The sequence below is a fragment of the Camponotus vicinus genome, unplaced genomic scaffold, assembly GCF_025532165.1.
Source record: "Camponotus vicinus isolate PSW18456_S1 unplaced genomic scaffold, iyCamVici1.0 SCAF_8, whole genome shotgun sequence".
NCBI classification, from domain to species: domain Eukaryota; kingdom Metazoa; phylum Arthropoda; class Insecta; order Hymenoptera; family Formicidae; genus Camponotus; species Camponotus vicinus.
Window position 1 is genome coordinate 10,351,737 of NW_028141980.1, and position 23,632 is coordinate 10,375,368.

At 43.8% G+C, this 23,632-nt stretch overlaps 1 protein-coding gene and 1 long non-coding RNA gene across 5 annotated transcripts in view; one reads left to right on the top strand and one right to left on the bottom strand.

Annotated features, from left to right (window-relative positions):
* Nucleotides 1–23,632, bottom strand: part of LOC145976176 (uncharacterized) — a 70,110-nt gene that overhangs the window by 19,654 nt on the left and 26,824 nt on the right. For 2 of the 4 annotated variants that reach the window (XM_083107169.1, XM_083107166.1), the window contains exon 3: nt 3,505–3,642. The exons of 1 other annotated variant lie outside the window; for it this stretch is intronic. In XM_083107169.1, the coding sequence (XP_082963295.1) occupies nt 3,505–3,642 (138 nt within the window). Of the gene's footprint in view, nt 1–3,504; nt 3,686–23,632 lie in introns of all 4 variants that reach the window. One more of the 4 variants, XM_083107167.1, reaches the window with a different exon arrangement.
* On the top strand, nt 1,200–5,482 carry LOC145976179 (uncharacterized). The gene is made up of 4 exons (XR_014440203.1): nt 1,200–1,324; nt 1,450–1,854; nt 2,070–2,213; nt 2,315–5,482. It is a non-coding gene; the product is annotated as an uncharacterized LOC145976179 (long non-coding RNA).

The following is a 23,632-nucleotide window of genomic DNA, read 5'->3' on the forward strand; positions in this document are numbered from 1 at the left end:
TGTGTGCCTCTGCACCATAGAGGTACACACTAACCATTTTCGTAGATTGCAATCGCTATGTAGCAGCATTATCGCCGCGCATGAGGCCGTAATTAAAGAAAAATTGCCAAAGGTGCGCGCACGCTCGTTTTCCGCGACAGTGAATTTTACGCGTAACTCTCGTCGTCGAAGAATTCCGATGTGTTATCAGCCGTTTCTGATGCAGCGATACCAGCCGACGTTGTTGTTGTCGCTCGTTGTCGACGTTGTAAAGCACCGACCTAGGCCAGGTGTATAAAATACTAACGTGAAACGTCGTTGCCTTCAAGATCCAGTCGATATTACGTTCGACGACGAGGATAAGAATAGATGCAGTAATACTTCATCTATCTACCTAATCTCGCCAAGTGGATAGAGCGATTCGCGATACGTATAACATCTCTTTAAAATCGGCCGCGTGGGACAACATTTTCTCGGCCTCGGCTGAAAACTATTAGAGAAGATACGAGTAGTTAATGTACTTATCGTGAGGCGAGATAACGCGACACAGCCCCGGTGTGGGAGAGAAATGGATGCAGACAGGCGCACGATGTATACATAAGTGCAAGTCGTTGCACCGTATCGGCAACATGGACGCAAATTCGCAAGTTTCCGTAAACAAAAGGATACACAGTAAAAAATAAAATGTTAATTATAATATTTTTCACATGTCCCAGAAAGTCCACTCTACATTTTAAGTTAAAATAACTCATTCGTCGTATGTTACTTATTGACAAACTAAAAATGTTCAATAATCGACACAATATTTTATTTATTTTTGTTATCTTGACTTTAAGTGTAATGTAAAAATAACATACAAATTAATTAAAAATTACATGAAAAAATAATTACAATAACTCGTAAAAAATGTTGAGGACATTAACATATAATAGTAATTATTTTAACTTAAATTATTTGTAATAGAAACATTTGATTTTAGTAAATTTGATTATTTTTGTACGTCAAAGTTCAAGATTATTTGAAGATTAACTTTAACTTTTCTTAGAATGTTAAACTGACTTTGAGACATGTTGATTGTAAAATGATTATGTTAAAAATATTCCAAATAATATTCCATTTCTAAGAGACATATACAAGTGTTAAGTTATAAAATTGACATAAATGTAACACATGAAAACGTTATAAAAATAATAACATATTTTACATTGAAGTACTAATCAAAACACAAGAAAATTTTAACATATGAACGCACAATTTTTTATTGTGTATAATCAAACTCTTGTTTCATTCAAATTCGAGCATGGACAACTATTATTGATTTCACAGTCGATCACGTAATAAAACGGTAAACATATATTTTTAACGAATTTTTCGCGAGAACGTATTTATACTTTCATTACAGCATAATCCATAATAATCAACGTAACATGTGAATATGTATTTTCTTATCGCGCGCTGTTTTATTTGAAGGGGAGGAGACGGGGGCTCATAAGCGACGCGTATGCGCGAGATCGAGTCATTGGACCGAGCATACCTACGGATCACGGATTTACGTGTACACGCACACGCGGCTCGCTGGCAACAAGCCCCGAAGGGGCTCCGGAGGACGGGGCAATAATTAGAAAATCGTCCCGCCACCGAATAACCGGACCCTGTCCCTTGTCGAGGCACAACCCGACACGTCGCTTCCATCCATATACCGGCGCCTGTGGCGCGAAGAAGCGAATTTCCATAGGGTCGGGTAATCTATGAAAATATTCTCTCGCGTGTAATCGTCGTGTTTCGCAAAAATTCACCGACCGGAGAAACAGAGAAGGAAAGGAGAAGAGGGCTAAGAAACGAGAGCAGGGAAGAGGATTACGTTTGACGCCAAAAGTTTGTTTTGCAAATATTATCTATTTGATTATTAGTGTTCCTCTATAAAAGTTTTCAAATGTTGAAAAAAATAAATCGTGAATTTACAAAAAAGAAAAAATATGCATAAAGTGCAATATATTCTTATTGTTATTTTTTTTAGTTTTAATTATTTATCTAGATTATCTCATTGTGCCCAATTTTCTTATATACGGTCAACATAAGGTTCTCGACAGGTGACGCAAATTTGGAAGCAACTAAGGCCATGCAGGGAACGGCAAAGTTGCCGAGCAATGGCCGATTATGACTCCGAAATATCCGTGGCATGTCGGCCAAGCTACTTGTCTATTAGACATCGTGGAATCTGGGAATATTCCGAGGTAAAGTAATCTTCACCTGACGAAATTTCGAAAAGCATACTAAAATTGTTGAAAGATAGAAGATAACGATAAAGCTATATTTCTCAACTTTCTATTTTCAGAAATCTTATGTATCCCTATTTGCATACAAGAGAAAAACAATCTTACAATGTCGAATAAATCGACAATTACATTCTGTAAGAATATAAAAAATGTTGCCTCGAACCGAAACTTGGAATCAGCTTCCTTGCAATTCAAGGATCGAAACGTTGCAAGCGTGGAGACACTTTTAAGCGCGACTTCCCTCGCGTACGAATCGCGCATAGGTAGATGGGATAAGATGTAGATAGGTGAGCGCCAGGTCCGGGTTCCTTCATAATGAGGTTCGGTTTTGATTAGCACGGAGACTGTTTAACGGTTTGATACCTCGCCGGTAATCGAATCCGGACCTAATCTCTCAAGTTATAACCAGATTATTGCCTCCTCCATGCACTTGCTCTCTGCAACGCGCTCTCTCCACGCCCCATTCCGTACAGTCAGCTAGTAATATCAACCTTCCACCCTACCTCCCCCACTCACCACCCACATCCTCTTTTCCATCGTTGGTAGGGCTCCAACCCTTGCTGCGACTTACCTCCAAGTCGCGTACAGTTTCATCAAACGAGACAAACGAATTGTTATCAAAATACAGAAAATACAAAAATGTATCGTACATTTTAAATACATAATGAAATAATTAAATACATAATAAAATTCAGTCGATAGTTAAATGTGCATCACATAATTTTAGCTGGAATGCTTCCAAGGAAAATCAAGACATTCGCCAAAAAAGTTCGCAAGAATAATAGCGTGAGAGAGAAATCACCGGTACTGGCAACGTTGAATTCCGGAAATTAAAATGGAAAAATCAATTCGGAGGAGACAAGGACCGATTCTGACAGCGGTGATTCGATCGATCGATCGGTCAAGTTCATTTCACTTTTTCGAACAATTCCTCGATGTCGCTCTTTCATTCCAGCCGTTCCAGTCGTTCGTAATTTATATGTATATAGCTACATATCTTGGATCGATAGTATAGTGAATGTACAAAATGTTGCGCCGTATTATATACGTGGCCGGTATCACATCGGATCGGATCGCATCGCGCGGCGGTGCAGGTAGTCGTGTTAATTTACAGTTTTAAACGCGGCCAAATTATACGGTTCGCAAGGCATCGCCCGCGCTCGCGTTTAAAATATTCCGACGTTGGATGGCGCGGGAAAGGGCAAAATAAATGTTACGGCATTACGATGGACAGCGTGTGCTCGCTTACGTTATACCACGAGGTGGTGGTCCCCCCCTTCAAGACCGCTGCTGCTACCACCACTTCCCGAGGGTCCTCCGCCTTCTCATCCTTCTTCTCCGCGTCCTTTTCCTTCTTCTCCTCCTCCTCCTCCGTCGCCATATCCTTCTGAAGCATTTACAGCAGCCAGTAGCACTATTGGTGTGTGTGTCTGCGTGAACATGGTTCGTATTTACAAGCGCGTAGTATGTACGTAACGTATGTATATGTGCGAATATGTACAGCGGCAGCAACATTCTTGAACACGTGAAAGAAGGAAGAAGGAAAAGAAGGAGGAAAAGAGAAGAAAAGAAGAAAGCAGTGGAGGAGGAAGAAAAGGGGGAAAAAATAAAAGAAAAAAATAGCCAACTCGATTGGTGGAAATGAATTCAAAATGGCTGGTCCCCGACTAAAATGGCGTCACGACGTTAATAGTCGGCTATTATGCGCAAATATGACGTTTCTATTCGCGATACGCGCGCAAGTCGCGGTTTGCCAACACGCGTGATACTCTCCCATCGACGAGGTAGAAAAAAAAATCAATTTTCTCCCGACCGTTCCCGTGCGCCAAAAAAACTTGAGCGGTTCACGTCGAGCGCGAATCTTGTTTCACGAGTTACGGCCATGGCGGCCGTACCAATAAAAATAATCCGAGAGATCCCGGCTCTCTTCGAGAAGTCTGCAGAAAATTGATCGACCTGGTTACCTGCGTTCCGACCAAGAAACCGATCGACGATTTTTGTTTCTCGCGCTGGAACGTAATTCACGTTTAAGAGAATCGCTCATCGTGAGTTTATTCGCGAAGTCGGACAGGTCGATCGCTGATCGACAACGCTCGAAAAGGGTGACCCGAGTTTCGAAAAACAAAGAGAAAGAGGGCGAGCACAACCCTCCTTGCCCTCAAGGCAGTCCACCTCTTCTTCGCCCTCCTGCCCCCTTTCCCGTCCTCTCTGCCTTTCCGTCTGTTTCGAACGTCGATTCTCCCGCGCGCTTCCCTTTCTTTTTTCCTCCACCCGCCCTTTCTCTCCGTTTCGCCTCGGCCCAGCACGGATTCTTAATCGGGCCCATTATCTCCCGCGCGATCATCATCTCGAAAACTAATTCGTATTTTTTACTACGAAACCGAAAACTCATAAATCAAAGCTCGCACTGGCCGGAGAGCCCCGACGCGGCCGGGGGGGAGGGAACTAGGATTTTGGCTCCCTTAAAAAACTTGCGCTTCAGGCCCCCCTGTGCGCGCGTGTAGACAATGGGCGCGCGTCCATTTAAGGGATTCGAATGGACGCAATTTTCTATGGAACTTTGTAATTATGGGTAGTTTATTGGCGCGGTTGGTCGAGCCAAAAGCTCCACTAGCTCCGAACTCCTCCCTCTTTGTGTTGACCATAAAAATTTTCGAATTAAATTAAAAATGACGCGCGCGCGCGCATGTAACGCGCCCCACCAGCGCAACGGGCGATAATTTGCCAGCTCGATGACGAGATGCCGTTCGGAAATCGCGAAAAAAAGTATCGCTCGCGATACGCACATATCGGTTTATTCACGGACGCCGATAAAACTTTAATCGCCGTTAACGAGCGCGCATTCAATTATTTAACCCGCCGCGCTCGCACGAACGTCGTGCCGTTTTTACGCGCACCATTCAAGGGAATATATCGTCTGGAAATTAGCGGATATTAATGCGCGCGATCCACGGCAGTCGGACCGCAAATGAGGCCGTGCACGTATCGCTTCGTTCGAATCTACTCGCAGCAGGATGATAATGAACAATCCGGAGATGGTAATAGTACCGATACTGGAAACCATTTCTTGTTATTACCGGGCACTTTATTGACGAAGATGCATCTAGAGACTTAAAAAGCACACGATTTTCTATTCTCCGTATCGATGTAAAGAATCAGACAAATGTAAATAAAGAGGATATACTGTTCAATTATAAGTTCTCAAGCCTTTTATACTGCAACTTTAATTATACACTGAGAGAAAAACTATCTTGAAATAAAAAAATTTTATTTAATTCGAGAAAGCTATTTATTCGATAGATGCTAATCACGTATTTACTTGTATTCAAAACGTCCATTTGCTTAAATATTTATTTATATATATTAAAAATTTTATATGCTTAAAAAAATATAATTTTTAATCAACTATTTTTATATTTTAATTTTACAAAATACTTATTAAAATGCATGTTTTACTTTAAAAAATCTTGTATTTTTTGTTTTAAAAAACAATATATTTAATTTAATAAATTATAGTGTATATATTTTATGAAAATAATATTTAAATATAAAAAATGTATAAATAAAAAATAATGTGTCAATATAATATGCATATTTAAATAAAATTAAATGCCTTTGCTTAAATGAAATAAATAATTCCTTCCATTTTCGAAGCAAAAGTTTCAAAAAAACAAATTTACTTGATTTAAAATAATTTTTCCCTTAGTGTAGATTCTCAGATTTTCCAAGCTTTGTGCCTCAATATTGATAAAATCTATGAGGGAGACATCGCGGGAAAGACGACAAAATCTCGCGATCGAAAGAGACATTATATCGCAACACGAATGAACAAACATGTCATTCAGCTAATAATATTGCTTTTATTAGTTCGAAAGTGGCAGGTAACCGATATTAATCCGCTACCTTATTATAGTCCGCGTCGGCTTTATGATGGTCATAATTGAAATAAATATAATTAACGAAGAAGGAAGAGCGAGGAACAGAGCAAAAGAAAGAAAAAGAGATGGGGGCTTTTTTAAAGTTTGCTCTCGACCTGTTATTGTCTTTATACTTTGACACTTTCCTTATTCCGGACGCAACATTCATCAACACGAGCAAAAGGTGAATAACGACATTATCTAACTCATTGATATAGATTTCATCCGATATTACGTGAGGCTATTGCAAAATTATAGATATGTCACATGTGTTATATTTATATGTATCTCGTGAACTTTGGCAAAAATACTGATCGATTCCGAGATGAAGCATTCTTGCACGATCGACCACCGAGATTTATACCTTGTAATGAGAAATCATTAGCCGCGAAGTGTATTAGATAATCTCGGTAATTGCCAAAAATTGGCCGGTCGTTTCCGAATCGCGAACGAGCGTACGAGAGCCTTTCGGTACCTGCCGGTCCAGATTTAGGAGGGCACGATAGCCCGGGGCTCGCCGATTTTCGAGGTTTCATCTTGACGGATCGGGGAAAAAAAAAGAGGAAGCGATTCCGATTTAAACAAAATTGGAATACGTACCGTAGAAACCTAATTCACGATCGAGCAGACGTAAGTCATCGGTATCGCGCGCGCATGTTGATGTCTGCTTCATCCCGAGCAATCATCCCGAAATTCGGCCGTAAAAGCAAAAGAAATTCTTATATCCTAGAGCGGTCGATGCTTGAAGCAAAATTAAATGCAAATTCTAGTATAATAAAATTTCGATTTTCAGTACGTATGTGGAATGCAATATGTTCGTTTGAAGGGATTCCGATTTAAGGGAAAATATTGTGGTATGACAAATGACGACGAAAACGTCGAGAATCTATTCGATTACTCGACACGTCTGCAGAACGATCAAACAATAGAATCGCCAGGCTCAGACGGATATTAAAAAAGAAACAGACGAGCGGAGAGGAAGAGACGAATAAGAGACGAGGTCTTCCACGCCCGGCAACATATGTATCCACTTTCGTTTCCCGGGAGCGAAGCACGCCGTCAAAATCAATCACGTCGGATGACGTCCCGTTGGCGATGTTGAGAAACGCATAACGCACTTTTATCGATATAAAAAGAAAGAAAAAATTGGGGGAAATGTCAAGCTTCGCTCGAACAAGCCGTCGCTTTTCCTCGTCGGAAAACTTTTTGATTCCTTCGTTTTTCTTATAAAACATGCATGCACATCATTGGCGATATTAAATCGCAACTCTTAACGTCGTCCTGGCAGAAATAAAGGTGCGCCGCAATTCATTACGAGAGTCGGAGCGGCGTCCTTTCGTGAAAATCGGGAAGATTAAAAAGATACGGCCGGGGGAGAGGTAGGAAATGAGGGTTCAATTGGATGGGACCACTCAAATCGGAAGAACGCGATCGAAAGGCAGCGAGCGAGCGCAGCAGCAGCATCGTCCGAAATTAAAGCCGCGTCTGATAATATCGCCGCGGCAGAATCTGCATATCATACTAGGCGTTCCCAATCAAGTAATTAACAAAAAACCGCGGAGAACGTGCCATTAATCATCCACTCGGAGCCGCTACTCGGAAACGGGCGCGTACAGAGGTATCAGATTAGCTAACCCCTTCGAATCCGAAGCGCGGTCGCATCGAAGAGATGGAGAACCCTCGCGGTACCACTAATTTCCGAGTGACCCTTGGGCCCTGGACTCGTTTACGCCGTCTATCCCGAGATATTATCCCCGATACGCGCAAATTACCGTGTATATTTGCGTCATCATCGAGTAATCCTGGAGGCGCGTGAAAAATTTCAATGATTTTTAATTCCTCGTTTCAGGATTTTAAAAGGATTGACAATTTCTTCTCTACAAAGGGGAAGTAACGAGCGCGACAAACTTCATATATGCGCACACATGATGCGGAATAAAAACAAAGTATCTGGCACTGTCGCAGCCGCATGTACCGGAATAAATCCGTGGACTTTCGAGGATGTCTGTCGCATGCCGGTGCATAAGTTTCGCGTAAATTGCACTTGCCTGTCGCGATACACGACGGTGCACTCGTCTCGCGGTCTCGATCTTTCCCTTCCTTTCTGCGTATTTCACCTTTCCCGCTTTTCTCGCCACTATGGTCGTCTTTAATTTCGTCTCTTATCGTTGCTCGTTTCCTTCCTTCCTCCCTTCCCTCCGATGTTGCTGCGAAATATACATCTCTCTCTTCTCCTCTCTCTCTCTCTTTCCATCTATCTCTTGATCTATACGAGCATTCAGAGATCATTGCGCGCTGCAACGTCCAATTATTCCAATGCAAGCCGAGTTCAAAGAGGTTAATTCCGGGGCTAATGTATTCACCCCTTTTTACTTGAACCCACGCAGATTTCGTATGTATTGCCAATTTTGCATTTATACCCCCGCGCCATCCATGAATAAATTCATCCCTCGGTTTTGCTTTCGATCGCCTTTCCCGCGCCGTTTTCTTTTACTCTCATTCGTTCTTTCTCTCTCTTGCTCCTTCTCCCTTTCTCTCTCTCGCGTGCATCTCATCCTAATTTTATTACATAGATATATGCGCGTCGACGAATGCCAACGTTTCTAAAATACCCTCGACTCGAGCCAAAGGTAAACGCAGACGCAAAAGTCTCGTTTTATAGTGCGAGATCATCAAATGATGCGATTCATTAATTTTCGATGATTACTCATTGCTAATTGCGTCCGAGATTTCCAGAGAGAGAGAGCGTCACTCGGGGACGAACAGACCGAGGAGGAGGGCAAAACAAGACGCCGAGTGCGACGAGGAGGATGAATGCGTATCAATCAGAGCGATGTCTTGCCCACGCAACCTTCCAACCCCCCCACACCGCGAAAGCGACCCCCAAATGTTCCTGCGCTCTCACACTCCTTGTCAACCGAGAGATTTCCTCCCTCCCTTCGTTCTCTCATCCTTTCTCGACCGAATCGGATACGCAGCTTAGAGGATAGAGGTGCATGCCATTTATCACCAACGGGGAAAAAGCGCGCGTCATCGCTTGTACCGAAACCCGGATGACTTCGTGGGACGCCTGTCAACAATATCGCCCCTTTCCGCACGACGGACGAGAAAGCAGCCGCACCGATTTCGCGACGAGACGAACACAGCCCTTTTAGTTCCTTCGCCCTCTCTGCCTCTTGTTTAGATTGGAATCAAAGGCGGCGACAGCGATGACAGAACGTGATTCTGATATCAGAATTTTTATTTCATAAAATAAAAGATTTATATGCGATTTATATCTCTGATTATATATCTGATTTATATCTTGTGTATGACGAGATAAAAAATATAAATTCTAAAGATATAAAATTTATTCTATCATGTAAAATATATTTATTTCTAAAATTTATTCTATCATGTAAAATATATTATATGATATATTGTATTTATTTCTAAAATTTATTCTATCATGTAAAATATATTGTATGATTTCACCGCGAAACTCAAAATTACTTCGGATGAAAGATCACGAAAAGTTCGCTGCATCTTTATACGACGATCGAACGACTCTAGCGAACGAATAGTTTAAGACCTATTATAATATAAGAAAGAAGCGTCTCGATATCGGTTGGCAGATATCAACCTGTCGAAACTCCGCTGCAGAAACTTAGTCAATCTGCTGCTCCCGACCCATCCTTATTCCGCCCCAATCGACCCTTAAAGCTTCGGCAAGGAGCGCCCCGCCGAGTAGTAGTCGGTAGGGTGTCCTCGCTAAGGTAGCAGATCATATTTCGAAAACTCCCTCCTCTTGCCAAGGAGGCAAGAACCCGAGAAACAAAGAAGATAAGAGCGAGAGGGTCGCCCAAACGAAGAGAAAGGGAAGTGTTCAAGTTCACTCGCAAAGTGTCGAAAGCTTCGCGAGCGAATGACTAGTGGAAGAAAAGAAAAGACGATTGTTGTCGCCTGGAAAATGTTTATCCTCGCAATTTATTAAAAAAAAAAAAACGTTTTATGCAAGGATATATAAATAATAAATATCTAACGAGAAGGATTATATCACAAATTACGAGCCTAGATAATAAGTAAAAAGATATAAGATACATTGATAGACTGAATATATATATCTGTAATTTTGAAAAATCATGAATTTTTTCTAAATATTAATTAATGATGCTCTTCGGAGAGATACCAATTGATATAGATGATGCAGCTCCGAGATGCAAGTTTCATCTCCGAAACACGCGACGAAAGTTGCAGCGGCGTAGCTGAGGCATCGCGACGCCCCGGGGCAGCGAGAAGACGCATACCTGTGTGTAAGCTCGACTACCACGGCATAGTTTCATCCGAAACGCATTTTTCGCGCCGCCAAACCCCCGGTGGCACTTGACCCCGAGGGGGTCGACGGACGGGCGGCGCCGGAGACGCGGGTCGAGGCCGCTAGGAAAGGATCAGGGATGCCTTCCGGACTCAAAGACATTCTCGTCTTGGGGACCGCGAAGTTTCGAGCTCGATGACGGCGGCGGAATCTCTGACCGCACGATATCTCGGGGGTTACGCTCGCTTGCCTTAAACATCCCGGGAACAACCTTGGCTGCCGCAAATTCGGGAATATGCCCCGCGGTAGCATCAACGCCGAGGAAATATTTTATCAGCGAGCCTAATGGCTCGGAAAAAAAGGCAACAAAACGCGGACTGACCGAAACGCGAGACGCGGCCACACAACTTTCGGTTCCCGCGTGTAATAATTGATATTTGCATAATTATGTATGTGCATAATTATGAATTTAAAGCGTCCCGCGCGCCCCGGTACATCGTATATCTGATACGCTTTCGCGGTAATAGTAATAAGTTTGCAGCAGACTTGTGTGTGCCGCCGAAACGCTGCCTACCGAGCGTCCATGACGCTCACTGTGCACCACCGCGCATTTATCGATCGCATAACGCATTTACGGCGTATCGAAATATAATACCGCGCTCATCGCCAACTCGAAACATTTAGCCCGAGTAACTCCGAGAGCCTCTCGACGGTCCGAGCCGCCGGCATCCCAGCTGGCTACATGTTACATGCGTATGTAAGTCTGCACGTTGCATTAAACCGATGCACATTTCCCACCATCGAACCCATATTTACGGACGCCGCTCGTCGAACAGAGGCATCTTGGATATTCGTCTTTATATTTGCCGATCGACTTTTAAGAGTAATTACGACGCGATTAATGCGAACATGCATCATACAAAATTATCGAAAAAAAAATAACTAGACGTTCCAAACATGCAGCATGAAACGCCATCCACCTTTCAATCATGTATACATCTCTCGACAAAAATTATAAAAGTCTATTTTTTTCTATGCGATAAGAAACTGAGAGCGAAATACGCGAAAAAGCAAACGATAGATTCGGCAAAGTGGAAACCAGGAGAAGCGCTGCGTAACTCGCGGAGGGAGAAAGAGAGCGACGAAGAAAACGACAAGGAGAACCGGGGGAGAGAGAGCCGTAAAGACAAAGTTATGGCTTTTCGCAAGATTCGCCCATCTCCGCCCCTAATAATGGATAAAACGATCATAAATTCGACGAGGGAGCCTCTTCAGACTCTTTAGGAAATATTAATTAAAATGTAATTGTTCCGTACGCGCGGGTAGGGTTACGGGGGCTGTCCCCCTTGGATCTTACATCGCGAGCCTCTTTGTTTTCGCATTCGACAACTCGGCCGTGCGTCCTTCGCCCTTTCCAGTCGGCCAGATTTAGACCGACAAAGCTCGAGAATGCAAAATTTCAGCGAAAATGCATCAAGACCGTGTATAAATTGTCTCAAAATTAAATTGCACAACGCTCGAGAAGAGCGCGCGTTTGATATTGTAACGCGAAATTCGATCTACCTTGCACTCGCCGTCGATTAACGATCCGTCGTGCATCGACAATGTGACAATGATGACAACGATGACAATGACCATAAGCGCGCGCATATGTAGCATATCGAGAGGTATGAAACGAGAATGATCGATCGCGCCGCCGTCGCCGTCTCCGTCGACGACGACGACGAATATTTCCGTCGTCGATTAGCGCGCGTCACGAGATCGCGATTAACGCGTCAACGGCGACGGGGTAAATTCGCAAAAGGGAGCAGGGCGGCTCGTCGCGACGCCGGTATCGGAGTATCGGTGTGCCATTGGCTCGAAAGTAATTCCGTCCGGTGCACGATATTCCCGAAAACTCGTGTTTTCGGCATATCGCTTCGTCCTCCCGGTCGAGTTTACGGGCCGTCGTCTCTCCATCTCCCTCTCTTTCTCTCTCTCTGCAAAGTCCGCCGGGTCTAGGCTTGGCACATCAAAGAGAGGGCAAACAAACGGAGGGGGTGGGATGGGGTGGGTAAGGGTCCTACCGATGCGATGCAATTCGGACATGGGGCACAAAGTGATGACGTCACCAACCGGCCGAAAGCCCTGTTCGTCGTCGGCCATTGTATGCTCAGTCACTGGTTTACAAGTTCATTGCACACTATCACTTTATACCGACACACCGGCCCGGCCCCGCGCTCCTGTCTGGAGCCGACTACCCGCTACTCTGCCTTGTTCGCTCACCCCCGTCAACGTGTTCGAAAGAGTCGATAAGATCGGGTATCGTATGAAAAATCGAGGTTTTCAATCGAACACGCGCGCGCGCGGAGATGCGACAGAACGCTTCTCAGATCGAACGATTAGACGGATGAGAATGGATAATGCTGTCATGTAATAATTACAGAGCACGTGAAAATTATCTTTCATCTTTACAAGCTGGAAGAAATAAAATAGATGTATTGGGGACAAAATTGACATATAAATATAATAAGATGAAACTTGTAAAAAATGTTCCTTTCGAGGCGAAAAACTCTTTCCGACATTAATCTGTCACTCTATAATTATATATATATATTACATCTTTGCGATAATTAAAAACGAATATAATTAAAATTTAAATCGCGAGTAAAGCGTCGTACCTTGAATTTACAAGGTATCGGATAGCCTAGTCTAATTCACGCCATTTTGAAAGCGAGGTCGTCGATCGTTCGTTCTGTCGGAAGTCTGTCATGGTGCGCCGCAGCTGCCACGAAACTCTCATATCCGACAATCGATCTCGGCGCGTGCTGGACTCGCCATTTTGAAAGGGGGAAGAGGGAGAGAGATTCGTTCCCTATCGCCATTTTCTCTCTTTACGCACGAATATCGGTCTCGGTCACGAATAGCGGCGGCGACTCGACCAAGTCGACGATCGGCACGCACTTTTACCCCATGGCTCGTCCCATAAGAAATAATCATCCTTTCTAAGAGAATTACTTCCGATACGCCGCGCTTCTTTTTCAAAATTTCGCGCAAGCTCGATGCAAATTATCGATAAAGTAGAAGAGAGAAAACGTTATCAGACAATTGTATTCAATCTCGTTAATCGCGCGTGATATCGTGGTTCGTTTCGCATCTCGAATTATTCATTATTTTACATGTCACGTTAAAGACTGGCAAAAGTCGCGTGCAGGTGAAACACTTGAAGATAATTACCCCCTCTTCGCCCGCTAATTACTTTATCACCGCTATATATTTCTCAAAGGAAACGCAAATTGATCCCCATACGACGTGGACCAGCTGATTGACGAAGAGATTGCGGGGAAGAATTTGGCCACAAACTGAAATTTGATCTCGGCGATCAGTGGGTATCAGAGACTTTCCGCAACGGCACGAGTAACGACTTAACGCTAGTTCGGTGCCGATATTGCGAAATCCGTCGATCGACGCGTCGCTGGTTGTACACGGCGCCAGGGGGAGGGAGATACAGGAGGGAGGAACGGCAAGGGATGGAAGGAGAGAGAAAGAGGGAAAGACAGAGAGGGGGAGAGAGTGGACAACGCCGAGCCGAGCGTACCACCCAATTACACTGCAGTTCAAACACATGCAAATCCGGAGAATAAGCTTTATTTGTTGTGCAAATTAGCCGCATATTGGCGCACCGAACGAACGGGTTTTGTTACCACGAGAGTGAGAGACGGAGGAGGCGCGGGAGGGTGGGATCTGAAGGGGTGTGGGCGCGCGGGGCCAGTCGGAGGGAAATGGGAAGGAGGTAGGGAGGTTGGAGAGAGAAAGAGAGAGAGAGAGAGAGAGAGAGAATATCGTGGGTCAATTGCTTATTTTGAATCGGGCCGGTGGTGCGCCCACCGTCCTGTAAATACCGCATACTGCCGTGCATACCGCCCGCGAAATATATATATATGCATACGGAAACACGATCGAAAAATTGCGATAACGATAGCGGGGACCAATCTCCGCCGCCAAATTGCGCCGTGGACGTAGAGCGGACCTGATCGGAACAAGGTGATTTGCAATACAGAGGATCGCGGACGAAATTCGGCGACCAAGTGTAGCACTCGTTTGACATCTGACGCGATGTAAATTGCGCTCTGCGAGACTCGCGATTCGCTTCTACATTTTTTTCACGGTCCAATCGATCGATTATCCCCGAGACGGGGAATCGTCCCTTCGACTTTGCGCGGGTTTCGCGAAGGAATTGGCTCGTAATCGAAATCAATAAAAATATAGACTTGTCTTACCCCCGTGGAGAGATGCGCCCGAAGGCTCTTTGCCATGACTGACGAGGGGGTCTCGAGGGCTCGATCTATCCTTGAGGGAAGAGAAAACCAGGGCGAGAGGATGAGGGAACTCCGCGATAGCCCCTGACCCACGGCTATCCTTCACGAGCATCGAACTCGCGCACATCCCGCGGGATCTCTTAGTCAAGACGCGTATATCGAACACACCGAGGCAAAATACTCACGTGCTACGTCTCGTAAAAATATGTGAAGAAGAAAAGCGAATGTCATAACTCAAAATTATGACATATGAAATATAGAAAAAATACTAAAATTATTGAATGCCCCGTTAATCACAGATTCTGATTTCTTCTTAGCAAATCTCTCATGCAAGTTTATATATAAAAAAAAATTTCATTCTCTAGTTTACGTTTATGTTTATTGGACTTTTGAAAAATGACTTTCGAAATTTCTTCTCTTCGCGAAACTTTCATAAAATCCGGAAAAGGGATTTTTGGAGCATTTCGATGATAGATATAAAAAGAGCCTCGCTGTGTCCGAACAAATGTCGACAGTCATCGCCCGAATTAAAAACTGCGACCCTCGTCGACTTTTGTCCTTTATCACTCCGCTCGCCCGCCCATCCTTGCGACGCGACGTATAAAATCAAAATAGAGTTTCGCGTTTTAACGATTCCCGGTCGTTTATCCAGTGACTTGCAATCTATTGTTATCCCCGTTTTCCCGTTCTGCTCTGCCATTCTCTGCTGCCCTCCACCTCTCTCTCTCTCTCTCTTCCTTTCTCTCTCGCTCACGTCCACCCCCGCCCCCTCTCTCTCTTTTTTTAAATCCGCGCCGATTTCGTCCGTGCCGGGTTGAATTTGAATCGACGGCGCAAAACCGTAGAGTCACCAAGGCCTCATATGTTAGCCGCCGGCACGAGGCGATGGAAGGGTGCGCGCCCTTTCTCAACCCCGCAACGAGAGCCGTCCGGCGCAGAAGCGCGCGAATCGCGCCGTGGAACGCTTTTTCCGACCCACTTCTCGTGGCAAGATGCTCCCGTCATCCTCTGGCGCGCGCGACAAGCAGCCTTCGGTCGGAGAAGCGGGTAACCGAATAATAACCGCATCGTGGTAAGAATCTGCGTCGAGATGTAACGCGTTTTCAACAGTCATCGTTAACTTTCAGATCCAAAACTCGATTCAATTAATATCTAACAGATTTAGTTGAATCAGAATAGATTTAAATAGATCAAGATCAGATTTTTCTCTTTTTTTCACTGGCGCAGAATAATTCACAATTTCTCTTAAGACTGAAATCTGGTCGAAAGTTTTAATACAATGGTTTTATGCATCTTCCAAACATCAAATAGCGCAAATTGCCACGCGATGCTTTGTAAGAACGAGTCGACGATTGCAAGAAACCGTGATTTACTGCGTCCACTCGCGAGAAAAATATGCGACAATAGCTGGCGGCTAAAGTCGTAAGTCGTACAAGTTCCATTGAGTTTTCCGCCATTTTCATAAATCACGTAACCTAACCCGTGACAACAAGATTGCAACACACTGTCGCTGTGACGGTGCCATTTCGTAATTTTCTCGCTCGCGGCATCCCGCATTCCGTTGAAGCAAAGCAAAACGATGACGCAATTTATAGTTACTAAGTTGCGAATAGTCGGTAATGGTCTGGCCGTTTAGATAGGACTGCCATGATAATCAAGCAAGTTGCATAACTGCAGATGGATTGAATCAAAAATCCATCAGACAAATTAAATTCAACTCGAGCTCCACAATTCAAATTCTCGGTCGATTATTTAAGCGCTTGAAATAAGAATTCATTCTCCCCTTAAATTTTATTTACGAAAGAGACTCCTGTCAGTATGTATAAATATGATTAGAAACCAGCAGTGGCTCGGATCGCGACATGATTCGAAGGCCTCTTTAGCGATAGAAAAGATGAAACTAAGGGTGAACAACGAGCGCAGGCGTCATGGGAAAAGAGGCCAGTGAGTCGAGAGCGCCGCGACGATACGTTCGCTTCAATCAATATGCAAATATGACTGACACTAATTATACGGAAGCTCCGCGCCCTCTTTGATGTCGCTCGGCTGACTGCACCACTCGTCTACGAGCAACGAGCGGCGAGCAGGAGAGTCCTTGGTTGCTCGGTCGTTCCGTGGTACTACTACCAGGACCAGAGAAAGTGAACTCGTAACGAGTTACTCCGAACTACGAATAAATCAACCCGCGCCACGAGTTCGCTTTCGTTACATTCACGCAGCTTCACGTCCGGCGAACATGATGACAGTTTAACTATCGGCTTTGTTTTTAATCGGCTACGCCGCAACCCGCCGCGAGAAATGCATCGTAACATATTTAAATATCAGCTGTTGAATTGAGCTATACACCAGATAAATTTATTTGTATGAGAGCAATGACGATTTTCGCAGCTCGCTAAAATAGAAGATAGATTTTAGATGTAAAGAGTGCGAACAATTGCTGCTCAAAATTTTCCAAACTCGAGAGTGAACCTCATTTTTGACCTAAAATAAAATTTATAACGCGTAGATTATGAATATGCAAGTTTCCAGATGAATGAGTTATCGTTTAATTTTCATCCTTATAAAAATTTTAATTTTTACAAAAAATGCTTATTTCACCGATCATTTTCTCTGGACGTAACATTTGCTTTTAGGCTAAAAATAAAATCCAATCTCAAAAAGTTGGAAATATTTTGGGAAACCAACCTTATGGACACTTGTCGACTTTTTCAAGACAATAATAAGTACGTCGAAAAACTGAATACACAATACGTGGGTTCTTTATTGCAACATGAACGTTACGATGCGCGGTAAAAATGTAAATTTCACGATGTTTTACCTCCGTTGCTCGCTATTTTTCGCGCAAAGTCACGGACAAGCGAACAAGAAGAGTGAAGAAGAAGAAAAGGGAGAGGCAAGGAGACGACAGATGCTCGCACAACTCCTATTAAGGCCGAAACAATTCAAGTGCAGGCAAGATGGCCGACGTCGAGCTTTGAGATAGAAGCTCTTTCCGCGATGCATCTGCGCTACACGGGAGAGAAAAAGGCGTGGTTGTGGAAAAGGAAAGGGGGCGAAGAAAGTGGAACGAATGACGTCGATAATAACGACAGCAGAACTCTTTCCATCCAAACGATATCGCTGTATCATCACGAGTCGAGTATCCTCGCTATAGTGGCCGCGGTGAAAAGTAAAGGGACCAACGCAACGATAAGCGACAAGTGAGACTCGAAAAGGGCGAAGCGAATAAACGGATAAATTAATAATCGACATGATATCTGCGTCTTCGATGGAAAATCGCAAGCAGGCTTGTTTTCCACGGCAATCCCGTTGACTGCGAGTAAATATAGTACGCCGCATAATATACACCGAGGGCGTATAGGTATATCGGTTAGGTACACTCGGCGGTGCGTCAACGCGCGAAATAATACCGCTTTATATGCATACGCGATTTGACGCGTAAAGCCATGATTTTTCCACGGGGGTCGCCCTTTCCCCCGAGCGCGCATATGCGCTGCGAGGAGGAGGAAGAGAGAGAAGAGAAGAGAGAAGAGAACGAGACGAAGGTAGCAGAGAGGGTAGACGGCGGGGGAGGGACACGGACGCGTTACTACTTTACGGTTATTACACCGGAGGGCTAAAGCTCTCTCTCTCTTTCTCTCTCTTCGAAAGGCGCCATTCTTCGACTTACCTCGGAAATCTAATCGTATTGCTGACGACGAGAGGAGCCTTGTCGTTGTCTCAGGCGAAACAACGCGCATAATCATACTTACATCCGACAGATTTATTCACGCCATATCGAATAAATCGGTGTTGTGGAACAATTTTTGGAGCGATGAATGAATAAAAATAGAGACAGAGAAAATATATAATAGCAATTAGCACGTATACTGTTGGAAAGAAGAAATATTTATCTCCGAAGGGGTTAACTATCTCGAAACACCTGGTGGACAAAATAAAAGGAGGATTCGACGGCGTTTGATAAATGCGATCGTCGAATGCAGTCATGGAGCGAGAGGAAGTTGTCAGGATGCGCCCCAAACACTTTCCGAGAAGTTTCGCGAACTCGACACGAATCCACGTCAAGGCATCCAAGAAGGAGACGAGGAGCTTTAATCTTGGTAGCTTTAGACAAGGAAACGCGTACACACGGCCGAACGGATGAGATGCACGTGCAAGGAGCCGAGGCTAGCCTCTGGCATGACAATCCGCCATCCCCTATTCTCCACCGACCACCCCCTTCTTATCTCAGGGGGGCCCCGAGTTTCCTCGGACAGTTTGCCGGCGCTAATGAGCTGGCAAGATAATTAGCATTATGTTAATGCGTGACGCGTTGGGCGGCTGTACCCGGGGTAACCCAACGTTACCCGACAGCTCTCTCTCTATCTCTCTCTCTCTCTCTCTTCCTCTCCCTTTCTCGGGTAAGAACTTCCGGTCCGACCCTTTACCCTGTTCCCACCCGTCCTCTCGTCCGCGAACTACTCTAGCGGTGTTTGTGCCTTATGTTTGGACTATCGCAAGTTCTAAGCAACATCCAGGCAGCCATCCAACAGCGGCAACCCCCTCATCGCGAACATCAGTGGTTTCGAAGAGGTACGAGTCTAAGGGGAAAGCTTGAGTTACCGGATACAAGTTCGTATATCGCCGATCCGAAACGTCTCGACAAACGTGTAGAGAGCATCTTATAATAATTAAAATGTATATATAAGTTATTTTTAAAATGGATAATTTAATTATGTTTTTCATATTAAAATATTAAAAATAATATTATAAATATATATATAATCTGCTCGAGATATATGCGAGTTCAATTTCGAAGCCAGGTATTGTTGCAAGTTTCCTTCATCATTCGACGAGTCAACCCTCCGAGTCTGTCTCGACTTTTCGAGAAACGAAGTATACTCTACGAATATTCTTGATGAGGGTACTTTTTCGCCGGTATCTAGAGTAAACGTCCGAGATCTTGCGGCATCGAGTGGAGGCAGATACGCGTTTAGTCCGACATTGGGAAAGTTAATATCCAAAGGGTTGGTCATTCAGGGTTATATTTACCGAACGATAGGATCGCCGAGATAGGATTGTGCGCCTGGCCATCTCGTCCTGCGCACTTGTATACCTGCGATAACGGCCGGCCGTCGCCATGTTTGTCCGATCTATATTTCATGCGACTACTTGACGGTAATCCAGACCCGCGATCCACCAACAAAATAATGCGATACGGTGCAAAGGATACGAACGTGATGTCCGCGGTTTATCGAAACTGCCAATTTATTCAACGTGTGTTTCCACAAACAAAGTTATTAGGAATATTTTTATCTCCTTCATCTTTCCAATATCGAAAATAAAATAATATTACTTCACAAAAATTATTTTCTTGCATAAGCATCAATTTCCATTTTCGCTATTGGCTTACATCGGTCTGACTTTCAGGTTCAAACGCGTAAATTAACGCGTGCAATCTTTAGACTTAGCCTCTGGATCATAGATATATTGCAAAGTTAATAGAAAGGAAGAAAAGCGTCATCATCGATCCTACCATGGCAATAACAGTTGAGTAAAGCGAATACGTAGATATAGAGCTATGCGTGGAGCTACTACCGTTCTAACTGGCCCAGACTAATTAATTAATCATGCGTCCCTCCCCCTCTTCTACACCTTCCAACCCTTGGACAGCTTATCCGGAGGCCTTGCTGAACCAAGTTTATCATCAAGTTGCGTATCTTTAGTATTGTTGGTGTTCGGAGGTGTCGAATGTCTCGTCCAGGCAGTGGTCCTTCTTCTTCCTCCTCCTTCTTCGTCTTTTCGTGCCGCTCTCCTTTTCCTACTCTCCTCCCCCTCTATCTCTGCCATCCACTTGTCGGTCGCCTCCGCTCCTTACGTACTAGTGCTTCACGGCTTGACTCGGTGGCACTCATTATCTTGATTAATTGACCGATGGCCTCCTCCACGTTCCACCCTCGGCATCGGTTCCATCCCCCTCTGCTTCCCAGAGCACCCCCAATGCCATGCCTTCCTTCTTCTGTTCTATTTTTCTTATGTCATCTATCAAATGCTTTCGTCTATTTTCCCGCGACGTTTCCGATAATGGTTATGAAAGATATCGCGTTTCTGTCTTCTAAAAATTAAATTGTCCTCCACATGTGACGTAATAGAATCTAATGGATTAATATGTACGCGTGTAAAGTAGTTGTGGGCTCGTAATTCGTCGAGATATCGATTCCATCGTAGGATGCGAGGGTAAAAAGTTTGAGCGAGAAACGACGACTCGTCGTAATTCCAAGCGAAGAAATCGATGATGGATATCACGAGGGAGGAAGCGCGCGACAACTCTTTACCGCGCGAGAAATCGTTATTTTATTATTAACGTTCTCGCTAACGCTAGACAAAAGCACGGGAAAACTTGGACTGCGTCCCTTCTTCATCATCTTCTTCCTCTTCTTCGGCATCCTCTCCCGGCTTCTGGCCCCCGCGCGGATAATTCAGCCCCCGCGTCGGTCGGTCGCGGCAACAAAGAGGCAGCCAGGTATCGAACGAGTCTTAATTTAAAGTTAAAATTAATTTCTCTCTTCCGAGAGGTGGCCGCGGTAAGACGCGAGTTTTCGCGTTTGCCAGCTTTTCGTCCGATTCACGTGATTCCTACTTTCTTTCGCGAAATCAACTATCCAATATAGGAGTTTTCACGATAAAAAATTTAATTAATCTGTATTATACGAAAATATAATATTTCAAATTATCTCTCAGGCATACACCATCTCACTCGATTCTTTCCGAATACGCTATATTACCCGCACGATTCGAATAATGAATAAATAAATTGCACCTTACCGAGATGCCTGATTAAAAGAAATCCTTGATTAGCGAGGTAATTCATCTAGAAAATATTTATATCCACAATCGGAGGGAGAGAAAGAGAGCGAGAGAGATCGAAAAAGCAAAGCAACCCAAATTAAGAGACTCAAAGGAACTCGACATAATTAAATCGCGATAATGACGCAAAGAATATCGCCGGGCTACAGACTCTCTCCTCCCTTCTGTTCGAGGCCAACACAAACCCTTCGTCCGTTCGCTCTGGTTCGCTGATTATTTCGTCGAGTGCTGCTTTGATATTCAAGAAACCAGGACAGCCCCGCAAGTTTCTATAATTATCAGGGGTGTCTTTAAGGTGTTTTTTTCCTCGACGCCGCACCGTAAACAGCATCCATTCTTCCCTCCCCCTGATTCGAATAATTACTCGGCCATTTGTTTCGATGAGTCGAATAAATACGTGTCTATTTAATTTCACAACCACAATAAATAATTCAATTTTATGAATCGATTTTTATAAATCTTTCCGTAAAGAAAATCTTTATAACAAAAAACTTAAATTGAAGCAGAAATTTAAATTTATTATTTCAATCACATATCAATTACAATCTCGCTATAATGATACCATTCTTTAAAAGTGATTAAATATTGCAAAATATAATTAATTTTACTGGCGATGAAAAGCGATTATCGACTCATCGTTAATGGTCCGAAAAGAACATCATCATACGAGCGAATGAAAAATACGATTTGATTTTCTGAGGCAGTCAATCGCTTAACGCTCATATGTAAGGCATATCTAAGTGAGTTCCGGTGAAAGAGAGGAGAGCGAGAGGAAGAAAATCGGGAGCGAATGAATGTACAAAACTCCATGCATACAAATGGCTTGCTAACAAGATACATTTGTCTACGGTGGTGTGTACCCCGTTGTTAGCGAGTGCGTACAAGCACGTGATGGTATTGGTGAAAGGGCACACTACCCCCGCGAGCTGTGACGCGCGGCTCCCCGGATCCTTTCCTCCCAGTAAGCAGATTTATAGATCGATTATAGACTTCGCTTATGATTGGAACCATTTGCATGATGTAGGTATATATACAGTCGACAGTCTCTCCTGCAACCCACCCCTCTTTCCCTTCGCGTCCCCCTTCCCTTTTTCTCTACACGTCGCTGGCGCTCTTCAGCCACCATGAATCATCCGTGCCAACTGCTCTCTTATGGCTTCACGCGATAAACGTTTGATGCGCGGTGAGCGATGCGTGTAACGCGGTTGTTTGCATATTCTTCGTTTCGCTCGCCTCCTTATCCCGTGCCAGCTCGCATCGATAAGAGCATCTCTCGTGCATCCTCCCCCGCCTGTATTTTTGCGCAGCCTTAACCGTCTTATTAATAGATATATGCAGATTCGACGTCCTGTAGTATAAATCGACTCTATTCTCACGTTTTTTAAACATGATTAAAAAGTTTAATCTTTTCCGTATTCTGCGCTCGAAATGTAATGTAATGAAATTTTCAAATTAAGCGGAATATTCTCCTGTAACGCATTTTATGATTGATTCGAAGGATACGTGATTGCTTTAAATATATTCAGCTCTACAACTCCTACGCATATTTACAATTCAATTTTAATTTGTCACGCCTACATCTCGTTATTTTTAAACATCCTTATTCTTGTATATAAAAATATTATAAAAATAGTATAAAATTACTATAAAAAAATCTCTCCGTATATAAGTGTAATAAGTTGCTAATTTAATTCTTATTTCATTGCAATAAGCAGAATTTCACTAACAATTTGAATAAATAAAACCTTACACAAATCATTAGTAAACGTATTAAATCGCATAAATTAGAATTTATAATTATTTGCGAAGATTAGCCCGCGGATCTCGTGGCCTGCGAATGGCACTCGTCGAGCAGAGTCGTAAGGAGGGCTGGCATCGGAAAGGGGCGACCGATGACTTCCCCGGAAAGACGAAACTCTGTCTCGGGGTCCCTCCATTCGTGATTGATTAACTACTTTTTTTCTCTTCCTCTCTCCCCAGTGACGACGATGAGAAACGTAATTATAATTTTTATTCATTACC